Below are 13,361 nucleotides of genomic sequence, written 5' to 3' on the forward strand. Positions count from 1 at the left end.
CCAGGTATGGTAAGAGAAAGTACTTTTTTTTTACTGCAAAATCTGTCAAGTTTTCAAAGTATGTTTGTAAGAGCAGTATTTGTTTGGGTGGGAGGGGGGAAGCAAAGCTAATATAAATTATCACCTTCAAACTCTTCTTTTTTCACATTGCTTTTACCCACATTGAAGTATGAGACAAAAAAATGATTCCAGTGTTGAAAGAGAGCCGCAGAGTGCACATTTCAGCAGCTGAGGGACCAGCCTTATATGAATAATCCGCTGCTGCCATCCCTTCTTCCTGTCACCCTTTTATTGATGTCAAACATATCGGAACACAAAATACGACTGTGGCTTCTTTGCTGTTAATTCATTTGAGTGCCACAGAGGGCGACTGAAATGTTTTTTGGCTATTAGGTATCATCTCTTTCTTCCTGTAAAATCCTTTGAAGTACAAAGCAGAAGGGTGGACTGGCTCATGGAGATGCTGAAAAGAAAAACCTAAATGGAATGTGACATTGTTCTAATGTCAGTAGTTCGATAACAGCATCCCTTTCCTAAACACATACATTACATTCAATTCAAAAAAAGGATGTTTCCTCTTTCAGTAAAATGACATAGAGAACATGGTGCCTGTACAAGACTAGTTTCATGCCCCCACCCCAATAATGTGACTTGTGGCACCCTGGCTCTAGCCTCTCACCAACCTCTTCTGGGGCTTTTGCTTAGCTGGAATGGGCCCTTAAATTATGATAACACTTCTTACTTGTCTGTCTGACTGTAAACCTCATCTAAGTCAGCTCATCAATTGCTCCATCCATATCACCAGGGGCTGAGGGAACAATCAGCCCAAGACAACAGTCTGAGTAACTTGCATAGCTAGTTCTGGAAGCTCAAAGAGGCATTTAGATTTGAGTTTCAAAAGCATGTTGGAATGCAAGAGGTACCTGCTGAAGGAAATGAGGTGAGTCCCCAAACTAGTGAGAAATAGCACACTGGCCAGCTCTTCAAAGAATAAAACCAAAGCTGTCACAGAGTTGGTGGAAAGTCCCTTGTGTGAACAAGTGTTTGGGAGGAAATTGACAGAAATCAACCTGACGTGTCATTTTTACTATTAAACACATTAACCAGGCCGTGTAGATGAAAGAGCTTTAAACTGTGAGAGAGCGAGAGAGAGTGTGTGTGAGAGAGAGAAAGAGAGAGAGAAAGTATGACATACAGAGAATGAAACAAGTTGGACTTGGGCTTTAGGATACTAGAACAGTAATTGTGCTTTGGGGAAATATGCATGATAATGAAACCCTACGTAAGGAAAAGTGCAGAAAACTGGTATATTATCACACTGTTAATCCTGCAAGATGAAGCAGGACAGCTAATTCTGCAAGTCCTAAGTCAGACTGCTGTCAGAAGGGTGGGAAGCTAAAAAGCCCCTATGTGTGAGCAGAAGCAAACTTGCATTTGTCTGGCTCTCAGTCTGTGAATTTACAGGACAAATTTAGGGAAGAAAGGTATATTGCAAATTAGTTTTAACATACAACTCTGTTCAAGGAGTAGGATTAACAAGATTAGCCTCTTGCATCATAAGCAAGGTTGTACACTGCAGATGATATATATTCTATACTGAATTTAAATTTTGTAGTCTGCATGAAATAGGTTCAGTAAACAAGCTGGCGTATACTTCCATTATTTCTGCTAATCACACTAAAGAGCAAGGAGTTGCAAAAGGCAACAGGAACTGGATATCTAGACCCTTAGTTTTTCAGATTTTACTTAGTATCACATACCTACTTCCCAGTCCTAGCCCTTGCTTTCTGAAACTCAGTATTAAACTCTGCTCATGAGCAGTATTGTGTGGGTTTTCACACAAGTGCAGAAGAAACATAACACTGTGTAAAAGAAGAGATGCTGGTAGAGAACAGTTTACAAAAAGACCAGGTGTACCTGTGAGGCAAAGTTAATTAGAGAAAAGAATAAAAGCTGTTCTGAAGGTATGCTGTAAGAGTATAGGAGAGGTCACTAGATTAGACCTTGGAAGGAAGGTTCTGTGCTGGACATAGGTAAGTCCCCCTCCCCAAAAATGCAAATATTAGTATACACAGTATGTAATGAAATGGGGAGGAGATAAATAAGAAGCCCAGCTCTTCTGACCCGAAAACAAGATGGAGAGAGACTAGTTCGTGAAGGTTCATTTTTGTTCTTGCTATGTCTGCCCATTGGCATTATGTCTCCTAAGTGAAACAAAAATTCTGGCTTTCAAAATGTCAGATTATGCTTGAGTGGGATCCTTCTCCACATAGGCACACTATCCATGCATGTGGGGATCCCAGAAAAACTCACAGCCCTTTTTATATCCTATACACCTTTAGTGCACATGGAAGAAATCTGAGAGCACAAACTTTCATAACTGCCCTAGAGGACTATCTACTTGGCTAAAGAGAGGTGGAGAGAAAAGGGGTCCATTGAACCCCACTGGGATCCATCAGGAAAATTCCATAACTTCTGCAATCCTAAACACACAGGAAATTTAAAACTTGGAGGGAAACAAATTCATCTGCAGAGGTTTGCCTCCTGTTTACTGCTCTTTTTGAAGGTTGCACAAATAGTCTGGTGCTTGAGAGCTACCATAAACATCCAAGGGAGGGTGTGTGCGTGAACAGAGGGGGCTTGTGAAATCATGATGGGCACTAGCCAATTGGGCTTTTCCTGCAACAAAACCACTGTCTCAAGGGATGTCTAAATTATCTTGTAACAAGTTACTGACAACTGCACATTTATTGCTGAACGAAACAATCGTCTGGAAGTGCCCTAAAAGGACTGATTGGCATTTCCAGCAGCCCAAAAACCCCCACCCCTGCCTAGTAACCATTCCACATCTCTTCTGCTTTTTCTAGACTTAAACTTAGGTAATATATTACCCCTTAACATTACATGGGGGGGGGTGCCCTACAGTTAATTAATGTTCCACCTTTCAGCCTGTGCTGGGTGAACAGTGCATCAATATACTGGTATTTATTCATTTACAATGGTGGCCTACCTCTGCAAAGAATCTTTGAAGTCCTTAAGAAGCACTGATTATATTCCTACCTCTGCAAAGAATCTGATTATATTCCTCTCCCCACCCCCCAAACTAAAGGGCTGGTTTGCTGAAACTGACTTCTGGAAGCTCCTTTTGTCAGGTAAATAGTGGGTGAGTTAGTAAGACTGAAACAGCAGAAAGACCTTTCAGAGAAGCTCAAAGTGACTCTATAGTGGCATTATTAAGGGGTCTCTGTGCAGCGGGATACCTGTGGAGATGCTATCTCTGAATAGTATTCCCAGAATAAAGGAAGTGCCTTCTGTGGAGGAAACCTGAATACACTATTGCTGAAGGGCTATCCTACCTGAGCCCTATACAAAGATGTGTGTATCTCATTCTCTAGCTCCATTCTTGGGTAGAGAACTACAAAGTATGGTGCTTTTTCCCCAAAAAGAGTTCTTTATCTTACCTGTATGTGGCACCATTGAGCTCCGGATGAATCGCTTGCTGATCTATTACTGACCAAGGAGCTGTTGTGACAAAGAATTCCTTGTTCACGCAGTTTCGTAGGCTTTCAGGGATCCGACCTGAGGAAGGGGACGATTCAAATTCATAACAGGGTCAGGCACAAATCAGCCCGACTAATATGCAACAAGCTATATCCAAGTTGAGGTTTTCCACACCACTCGTTCTAACTCACACAGCTCTTTACTTCCCACTAAAATTCAGGGGGGCGGGTGGGAAGGACTGCTGTAGAATTTGCTTACAAATAAAACAATATGCAGTGCTTTCCCCTCGCCACACCCTAATACAGCGGCCAGATAAAAGTGCTTTGAAAGGTTGGATAATTTCCCACCCCTTTCCTGCACCAAGTCACTTTACAAGCCCCATTACAGATGTTTGCTGGTCATCCTGCAGACCTCAGCAGAATGAATGAAAGCTGCCCAAGATATTATAACTTCCTCTACCCCATTGGCATTTCTCCCCAAAACAACTCCACATTGGGTAATGGTAGAGAATCGACCCACAGGAAAGGATGCAGAAGGCCACCTAAAACAGTACAAAATTAGGCATGCTATAGCAGTGCCTGTTACACATTTGGCATGTATTGGATGCTGGAGCCCTAAGTGATTATGTGAAACTCTCAGTTATTCTGAAAAATACTTAGATAAAAGTCCACATCCCTTTAATTAGGAGTTTGCTCCATCATTAACATGATTTGCTACCATATCTCCATGACCAAAGTAGTGCCATTCAGCACACTTGTGGTTTTGCCTTGAAGAGAGGAACAACTATAAATGCCTAGTACACAGTGCAGCATATCTTGACTACTTGCCTAACAACAAACCAAATACAGTAGTACCTTGGATTACAAACGCTTTGGGTTACAGACTCTGCTAACCCGGAAGTAGTACCTCGGGTTGAGAACTTTGCCCCAGGATGAGAACGGAAATGGCGCCACGGCGGCAGCGGGAGGCCCCATTAGCAAAAGCATGCCTCAGGTTAAGAACGGTTTCGGGTTAAGAACAGACCTCCAGAATGAATTAAGTTTGTAACCCAAGGTACCACTGTAGGTAACAATATTATGGCTATGCCTCCCTAAGGAGTACTTGCAGGTCCAATGCAGGAATAGGGTGATGTTATGGGATAGGGACACTCAAACTAAGAGAGTTCTGGCATAGAATCCCCTAATGGCAACATCACTTTGGTTCAATGTAGGTTTTCATGTAGCAATTGCTCCTGATGTTGCAGCTGACAACTGATAGAATTTTTCAGCTTAATGAGCTTTCTGAACAAACATACACAGGCGTGCATGTGTAAGATTTAAATATGATTTAAAACTAGGTGATTTAAGTGTTAACCACAACTGCCCCCCTCCCCACAGTCTATGGAAGCAGAGGTATGCACTTTCCAGGACCGGTGTGCCATATATGGTGATGTGATGTTCAGAGGTTCTTTAAACTATGCACTGGCACATACAAGTGCAATCAACACTGGCAGGGACCACACCTGCACATGCTGTAGTGCCAGATAAAGCACAGGCAAGCACTTCATGGGACCTATAACATTTAAACTGGCCTATTGTAGTCTAAACCACTGAGCCTCTTGGGCTTGCCGATCGGAAGATCAGCGGTTTGAATCCCCGCGATGGGGTGAGCTCCCTTTGCTCAGTCCTAGCTCCTGCCAACCTAGCAGTTCGAAAGCACGTCAAAGTGCAAGTAGATAAATAGGTACCGCTCCGGCAGGAAGGTAAATGCCGTTTCCGTGTGCTGCTCTGGTTTCAGTGTTCTGTTGCACCAGAAGCGGCTTAGTCATGCTGGCCACATGACCCGGAAAAACTGTCTGCGGACAAACAATGGCTCCCTCAGCCTGTAAAGCAAGATGAGTGCCACAACCCCAGAGTCGTCTGCGACTGGACTTAACTGTCAGGGTCCTTTACCTTTTTATGGGCAAGCAAGTTGCTGTACCTGTGATAGCTCGGCGTATCTCTGTCGCGGCGGCTTCTCTCATCTCCAGTGAGGCCTGTTCGCTGTACCAAGCAGTGTGTGGTGTGCAAATTAAATTAGGAGCATCTTTTAGTGGTCCTTGAGCAAAGCTACAGGAAAACACCCCCCAAGAAACAAAGATTGAGGTAAAAAAATAAAGTTCACCAGCATTTGATTTGATTTAATATTTCTATTCTCCTTTTCCAACAACAAATGTTGAGCTCTAAGCGGCTCACAACAATCAGAAAGCATTGAAAAGAAACAATAAACATCACAATCGCTACAACCAGATATTGCTAGACAAACACAGTAACATACAAATAAAGCAAACAACAACAAATTCATTGAAATGATTAATACAAATCCATAAAGTCAAAGTCAAGAAGGTGCATGCTCCCTAGTTAATAGTAGTTGCCTATATATGTATAGTGATTGCCTTTATACAGAGGCAATCACCCTTCCACTATTGTTTACTGTTGTTCCTAGATACCTGAAAAATTAGGCTAGAAGAATGACACACATTGATCACATTTTGAGAATCCTTTCTTGGCTTAATAACTGGAGTACGTCTGAGCCTTTTGTCTACACACACAAGCCCTTTTAAGTGTGCAGTAATTAAACCCAGAAGTCTCCTACTAACCATAGAATCCCATTTTGCCCAAACCAGAAAACAATAGCTACCAGTCTTAGAAGATGCCAGGATCTTATAATCAGTTTTAAGTTGGTTTAACATCCTGGCTTGTTCCAAACCTCCAAACCATAGTATCTGAAGTAGAACACCATGTATGGTTAATGAGAGACTTCTGGCTTTAATTCCTGGATGTTGCAAAGGCAGGAGAGAAGGGGCAGCATTGAGGGTGGGGAGGAGGGCAAAGGCATGTACATATATTGTCTTTAAGCAGACAGATGATTGACCAAATTCAAGTCACATTTTCTCTCATTTTCTTTCAAAGTTGATTTTTATATGGTAAAACATCTCTCATCCACATTTTGCTACACATGCTGTGCGCCATCTGGCTGCCCATTTCATAAAAATAAGTGCTTCCCACATGTCTCTTGATTCCAAGACTTGCTTCTCTTAGATCCTTCCAGCGGTATCCACAAACAAGTTCAGCTTGAGGGGAGACCATCTGCACTGCACTGCACGATGATTCAGGCTATGAACACACTCCCCATTTACTCTGCATGCAGTGCGTTCCCATTGTTGGTTTGTCATGGACACACGACGTTAGCCACAATCCAGATCTATCCTGTTATCAAACTCTGCATTTTGACACATTTTCCCCAAACCAGCTTTGATCCAAATTAAGTAAAAGAATGGCCTGGCTGCATTTTAAGCTGGTAATGACACAGAGGGCCAGAAGGCCACATCTAGCCTTCCTCACCCCTAGCTTAGCGTGTCACCTGAAACCAGGATCATAGTTAAGCTCTCTCCTCTTTAACCAGGCTAAAGCTACCTATGGCAACTGGCCACAACAACTATATTCTACCTCTGGTGTTGGGAGGCAGTATGCTGCTGAATGCCACTTTCTGGAAACCATAGGAGTACCGCTGTGCTTGGGTCCTGCTTGCAGGCTTACCACAGGCACCTTGTTGATTCATTATTACATGAATAGAAACGGCCTAGAATGAGCCTTTGAGAACATGCACGATAGAAGTGCAAAATGCTACAAGTGAGATCTCAACTTACCTAAATGGTTCCGATTCATGCACATCCAGTGCTGCCCCTCGTATCCTTCCTTCCTTCAGGGCTTGAGTTAAGGCCTTTTCATCCACCAGACCACCACGGGCTGTGTTTACCAAAAATGCTCCCTGCCTCATCTGAAGGGAGCCAGGGAGAAAGAAAGGACTATTCAAGCACTACTATTACCAACAGTGGGACATAAGCAGAGTCTTGCCACCACTTCCCTGGCTTACTCCTGTAATGTAGCATCCTCTGGCCTCTGCAAGAGAGGGGAAGCAGCAGCCCTCAAGATATTGCTGGATTGCAACACCCATCTGACCATGGGTTATGCTGACCGAGACTGATGGGAATTAGATTCCAACTGCATCTCGAGGGGCATAGGTTCTTCACCACTGAACTGATTCTATGAACTTTCCCCCCCTCATCCTAGCAAAGAATGATGTCATAGTGGGATGCGTTCTGGGTCTGCATGAGTTTGGAGAGTATGTGAGTCAGCACAAATACTGATAGCAGCAAAGGAACAGACAAGGCTACAAGCAGATGCTGGAAAGAGATAATTTACTTCATGGAAAATGCCCAATAATTTTTCAACCATTTTCATCTTCCTCTGGAGCAAAGGGTCTCCTCCTCCAGCAAACGCAACTGACCCAATAACATACTTTGGAAATTGATTAATACAATGGAAGTATATTACCATTTTCCAGCACCAGTGTAAGCCCTGTCTTGGCGTTTGATGTCCTGAACAAGATCAGTGGCACAATGGCACACCATTGCGCTTGAGACGAGCCCCTGGTAAGACAATGTCTAAGAGGCAAAATACTGGGGATGAGGCCATTGAAACTAGCACTAGGAAAATAATTAGCAGTTTTGGCCTAACAGCCTGCTGTGTAAATTTTTGAATGAGAGCATTGCATACCTGCTGCTGGTTTTTAAATGCTACCTGAGATCTCTCTTTCAACCTCAAAAGCACTTCTTACAGATTTCCTGAACTCTTCACTATGGTAAATAAATATCCAAATAGTAGAATATACTACTCTGGAAGCATTACATTTTTGCACCAACATACTTTGTGTCCAAGGTGCTTTCCGAGGTTATTAAACACTGTACAATGAACATTATGCTAAGAGTCCATTTGCTACTTATCCATGTGTTCATTTTGCATGGAATAGGGATAATAAAGATAGCTGCAGAACCACAGCAGTATAGGATAAAAACAGCAGGGCAGAAGCAGATTCCTCAGCCTTTGGGAGAGAAATCAGCCATTTTGGGGAGTGGGGCGGGAATCTAGAACTCCTGACTGAATTAGGAACAAAAGAACAACTGTTGACTGAGATTTCCTCTGGCAGAATTTAATGCACAGTTTTTCTGGTCACCTAGGTGACCTTTGCCCTGAACATGTCTGGGAAACTGTGCTTGTGTTGGGCTAGTCTGGGCATTACTTTATGACACACAGAATCATAGAATTGTAGAGTCGGAAGGGACCACATGGGCCATCTAGTCCAACCCCCTGCAATGCAGGAGTTTTCCCCACAACATGGGGTTCAAACCCACAACCCTGAGATTAAGAGTCTCATGTTGTTATTTCGAAAGAGCAAGGATGAGGAGAACCTGGATGAAAGACTCCAGCCCAGTTCCTCAAAATACACTATTTCAAATAAGCCATTGATGTAAGCAAGTCTTGCGCCAACAAGACCAAATGACTAGAGCAAATAAAGTGAAAAGTATTGTAGGTGTGTTACATTCTGCAACGTTAGGCTGCTAACTGTAATTTACTGGCAAGCATTAAACCAACCTGCTTAAGTTCCATCACTTAACATATATAATGTGCAAAAGACAGATGAGCAGTTTAGCTATAACTCTCAACTATCCCAAAGGTAAAAATGCATATGATTATTGTTTGCAGCTGCTTGGCATTATCACTGTGCCAGCAGGAATTCCAGACCTCAGCAGCCACACATTCCTAGAGCGCAGTTGGAGCCAACAAGATGATCCTCCTCCATTCAGAATTACCTGCTTAATCGTAAAGTCATTGATAAGGTGGTGATTATGTTCATTGAGGTTACAGTGTAACGACACACAGTCGCTCTGGTACAGCAGATCCTGGAGTGTGTAGACCCGCTGGACTCCCAGGGACCTTTCTATGCCATCCTGCAGGTATGGGTCATAAAAGATCACATTGAAGCCAAACGCCTTGGCTCGAACTGCAACTGCTTGCGCAGTGCGACCTAAGCCAAAAGAAAAAAGAAAAAGGCAGAGAGTTGTCATAATAGGCTTGGCATTCGCTGCATGAATTCCAACGGGTGCATTGAATGGTACCAATTGGCACGACTTGCTGCCAAACGCTTTCTCTGACCACAGCAAAGGTGTTCATGCCGCACTGATTCTCTCCTGTGTTATATCCCTGTGTTAGTGCTGCTGAAATGCAGCACCTGAAATATGGGAGGAAATGATACTAGCACACTGGTCAGAGCCAAGGAGAGGCACTTTGCAAGTTTTACCACTCGCTTCATGCATCTTACTATCTGCCACACGCCCAATAAATGCTGGGCTACCATACCAGCAGGCTTCATAAATAGGCAGCGAGTTTGCAACATGGCCAATCTGTAGCAGCTTTATATTTGTGGTACATTTTTAATTTAATTTAAAATTAAATTGAGGGGCCCAGGTATCATTCACCTCACTGACCAGCACTGAAATGCTCTATAACCAAGAAAATAACTCCCTGTGAATGCTAAGAACAGAAAGCCTACCTGCACTGTCCTGTCATTTCAATGATTTTGACTTTTTATGGTCTTATTGGCTTACTTTTTTCTGGCACTACAGAAATGGAAGTTTCTGTAGTGGCCAGTGGGCTACGTTTAGTTCATAGGGTCACAAGGTGTGCAAAGCCTGTTCCAGTGGCATAGTAATAATACTGTCCTGATCTCCCTTTAAAGGTGATATGGACAATAGCTCTTCTTTTAGACTGCAAGAATTCACAAATGCATACCATGAATATACAAATGATAGCTATTATCAGCAAGCCCCCACTACTCATTACCTGTTACTCATTATATATTTTTAAATGCTGGCACCTTGCCCTAAGCACTTGACAACTGCCTCATGTCAATTGACCTGGAATTTCATTTACTGTAATGCAAAATTGGGTTGGGGGAAAGAGGGGACAACATACTAGAAACCCATCCAGGTATACTGATATTTTTACATGAGCAAGAGGGTATTAGAGAACATCATGATTTCTGTCTTTCTCCTTCCCTACTGTTAGGTTTTAAATCTCCAAGAGCTGGATTCTTAGGACAGAGTCTAACTGCCAACTTAGTTGAAGGTTCAAACATGAACCATGTAATGCAGCGTGTATAAGGGCATTATTTGAATCTGCCTTTAGAATACAAGCAGCTATGGCATTATTTTTTTTAAAAAGTCCATTAACTATTTGCCAATGCACTTCAGATGCAATTAAAATGAACAGACATTGCTATATGAATCCATAAAGGGAATGCAACACTAGTGTAATGCCAAATTCTCAAACTGGAAGGAGGGAACTCTAGCGGGCAAGGAATAAATGTCCACTGCAAAGAAGTAACACAGCTTATCAAAAGTACTAGAGTGCAGATCTTCCGCACCCACAGTGGTAATTAAAGTGCTGGGTTCTAGCCACATTTAAGCCTCTGACCTAAAAGAGGAAGTCATGTTAAGGAAATCTGATTATGATCATCTTTGGTAGAAGAACAACAACAACAACAAAACCCCTCTGAGCCTTATTTATTATAAGAGCAACTTGTTTGCTGTAGCCTCCTCCCCCCTACCCTTTCCTTCTGTGCTCTTGCTGAATGGCTATTTAATTGGGCATGACTAAGACAACTGTCATGGTTTGGAAGCAAAGGTTTAATAAGGCTCTTCTGATAAAGAGGGACAGCTGCAGTGCAATCAGCAGGTCATTATCCACAATGTCATTCCAATTCAATGTCACCGCCTGGGCTCAACTAACCGACTTCTACATCAAGATAGGAGTCTTCTTTTCAGAAAATGGAGAGAAAGCCAAATAACCAGACGTAATCATGCCTTCATGTTGGAAAGTAGGTGAATGGAATAAAATAATGTGGATTCCGCTGGGATGGGGTTTTTTTCTCTCTCTCCCTTTCTTGACTGCCATATTTCTGAACAGATGAAATGGAAGAAGCACACCTATCTTTGATTGCAATTACTCATTAAAGGACACTGCACAAATGTACAACTCGGGGCCTGGTGTAGAAGAAGTTGGAGAAAAATATGCACAAATGCCTATTAGTTTGCCAAATTTATACTGAGTGTTCACGGAGGTGGGGTGAACCAAAAGAGTACTGAGTCTCAACAGCAACTACTGGAGAGTGACCATAGCTCACAGAGTTTGCAATTGAGCATCTCTAGTCTCATCGGCTGATGAGGCTGTGCTCCTTGTTTTGCATTGTACTGGAACAGTTGAACTCAGGAGCTCTGAGCCCCTCACAAGCAGGGCTTCTGTGTGTGCTAAAAGCAAGCAGACGTTTTAGCTGAATTCTGCAAATTGCATAAATGATATTTTTCTCTGAGAGAAAAACAGCCGGAGATTTTAAATACCCGCCTCCTCCTTCAACACGCACTGTGCAAGGCTGCAGCTTCCTCAAGCAAATGTTGCAGTTGCCAAACACGATGTCAGAATCCATGCAGATCTCCTTGTAAAGCCCAACCCCCTGTTGTTTTAGTGAAAGAAATGTGACCCATTTTGAATAAACATACCAAATCCAATTAGGCCGAGGGTTTCGCCTCTAATACGAGCTGCTCCAGAAGCCACCTCCCGAATCTGCTCCACGCTCTGCACTCTGGTTCCTTCCCTCAGTGCCTGGTAGAGCCAAGTGTTCCGTCTGTAGAGATTCAGGACATGGCACATCGTGGAGTCTGCCGTCTCTTCTACTGCAGCCGAGGGGATGTTGCAAACAGCAATTCCTGGTGAATGGGGCAGAAACCTACATTTTAGTGATCAAGACTGTGGCCCGGAAATCTCAAGGTTTCACACTAGTGCAAACTTAAAAAATACTTTGAAGGCCACTAGCATGGTGTTCCAAGTTAACTATGTTCTCTATGATCTCTTGGAACAATTCATAATGCGTAATATCGGAAGGCTTGAATCCAGACCCATGTTGTATGCTGCAGCTTTAACATGAGAACAAAGAGCTACTAATGGCTACTAGCCACAAGAGCTATCCCCAACCTTCACGGTTGGAGGCAGCAATGCATCTGAAGAACAGCTGCTGGAAACCACAGGAGAGGGGGAGTGCTCTTGTGCTCAGGTCCTGCTCCAGTGTTTCCCACAGGCATTTGGGTGGCCATTGTGAAAATAGGATGCAGGATTAGATGGTCCCTTGACCTGATCCAGAAGGCTCTTCTTATGTGGTGGTGCTGAAGTCCCTGAGCATAGAAAGACACTGTAAGTTCTAAGCCACTGTAGGTTCCTTCTGCTTGGAACCAGGCCAAGGAACATAGGAAGTTGTCTTATACCAGGTTTCCCTAGCCCCATGCTGTTGACTCCTACTGGCAGCAGCTCTTTGGAAAAGAAGGGTGTTTTTTCTCACCTGCTCCCTGATCCTTTCAACTGCAGACACCAGGAATTGAACCTGGGGCCTTCTATATGCAGAACACACGCCCTGCCATTGAGCTACAGCCTAAAGCGAACAACCCTTCCAGCGGCATTCTTAGAGTTCTGAGAATCCGTTACCATGTGCCTGTTCTGGCCATTTTTATGAGCTTTGAAGCTGATGGTCCTTATGACCTTTGTCTAGTGCATCTAAGTTATGGTGCATCTAACTCATGAATAAAACTCAAAGGAAAGGGGAAATGTTGTATGAAAATTTTAGTAGACTGTACCAGCACCACAGTATGAAAACCATGGCTAAGGACAGGCCCTTTTAAACTTGTTTCATCCCCCCACCCACCCTCCCCAAACAAGGCTACTTTGACAAAGAACAAATTTATGAAAAATTCAGGGCCAAATTCATATATTGTCAACTATTTCCAACCTTCCTGTGGATGTCTGGAATGGAACTCACAGACCACTAGTGTTTGTGGATTATAGAACGTCTGCTCTAGAAGGCACGCAGGAAAAAGCATCTTGTTTGTTATATGCTGACCATCTATCCTACTTCAGAATGTGACAACTGGTGATTATAAGCAATAAATCAAAACT

The 13,361-nt window shown here is 43.1% G+C and overlaps 1 protein-coding gene across 12 annotated transcripts in view; it reads right to left on the reverse strand.

Moving 5' to 3' along the window:
• Positions 1–13,361, reverse strand: part of CTBP2 (C-terminal binding protein 2) — a 199,465-nt gene that overhangs the window by 1,596 nt on the left and 184,508 nt on the right. For 10 of the 12 annotated variants that reach the window (XM_083616855.1, XM_083616852.1, XM_083616851.1 and 7 more), the window contains 5 exons: positions 11,918–12,124; positions 9,173–9,387; positions 7,169–7,299; positions 5,461–5,588; positions 3,462–3,579 (listed from right to left, as the gene is read on the reverse strand). In XM_083616855.1, coding sequence (XP_083472981.1) covers positions 3,462–3,579; positions 5,461–5,588; positions 7,169–7,299; positions 9,173–9,387; positions 11,918–12,124 — 799 coding nt within the window. Of the gene's footprint in view, positions 1–124; positions 478–3,461; positions 3,580–5,460; positions 5,589–7,168; positions 7,300–9,172; positions 9,388–11,917; positions 12,125–13,361 lie in introns of all 12 variants that reach the window. The other 2 variants (XR_014548916.1, XR_014548917.1) reach the window with 2 other exon arrangements.

This window comes from Podarcis filfolensis (assembly GCF_964270895.1).
Source record: "Podarcis filfolensis genome assembly, chromosome: 5".
In the NCBI taxonomy this organism is placed as follows: Eukaryota; Metazoa; Chordata; class Lepidosauria; order Squamata; family Lacertidae; genus Podarcis; species Podarcis filfolensis.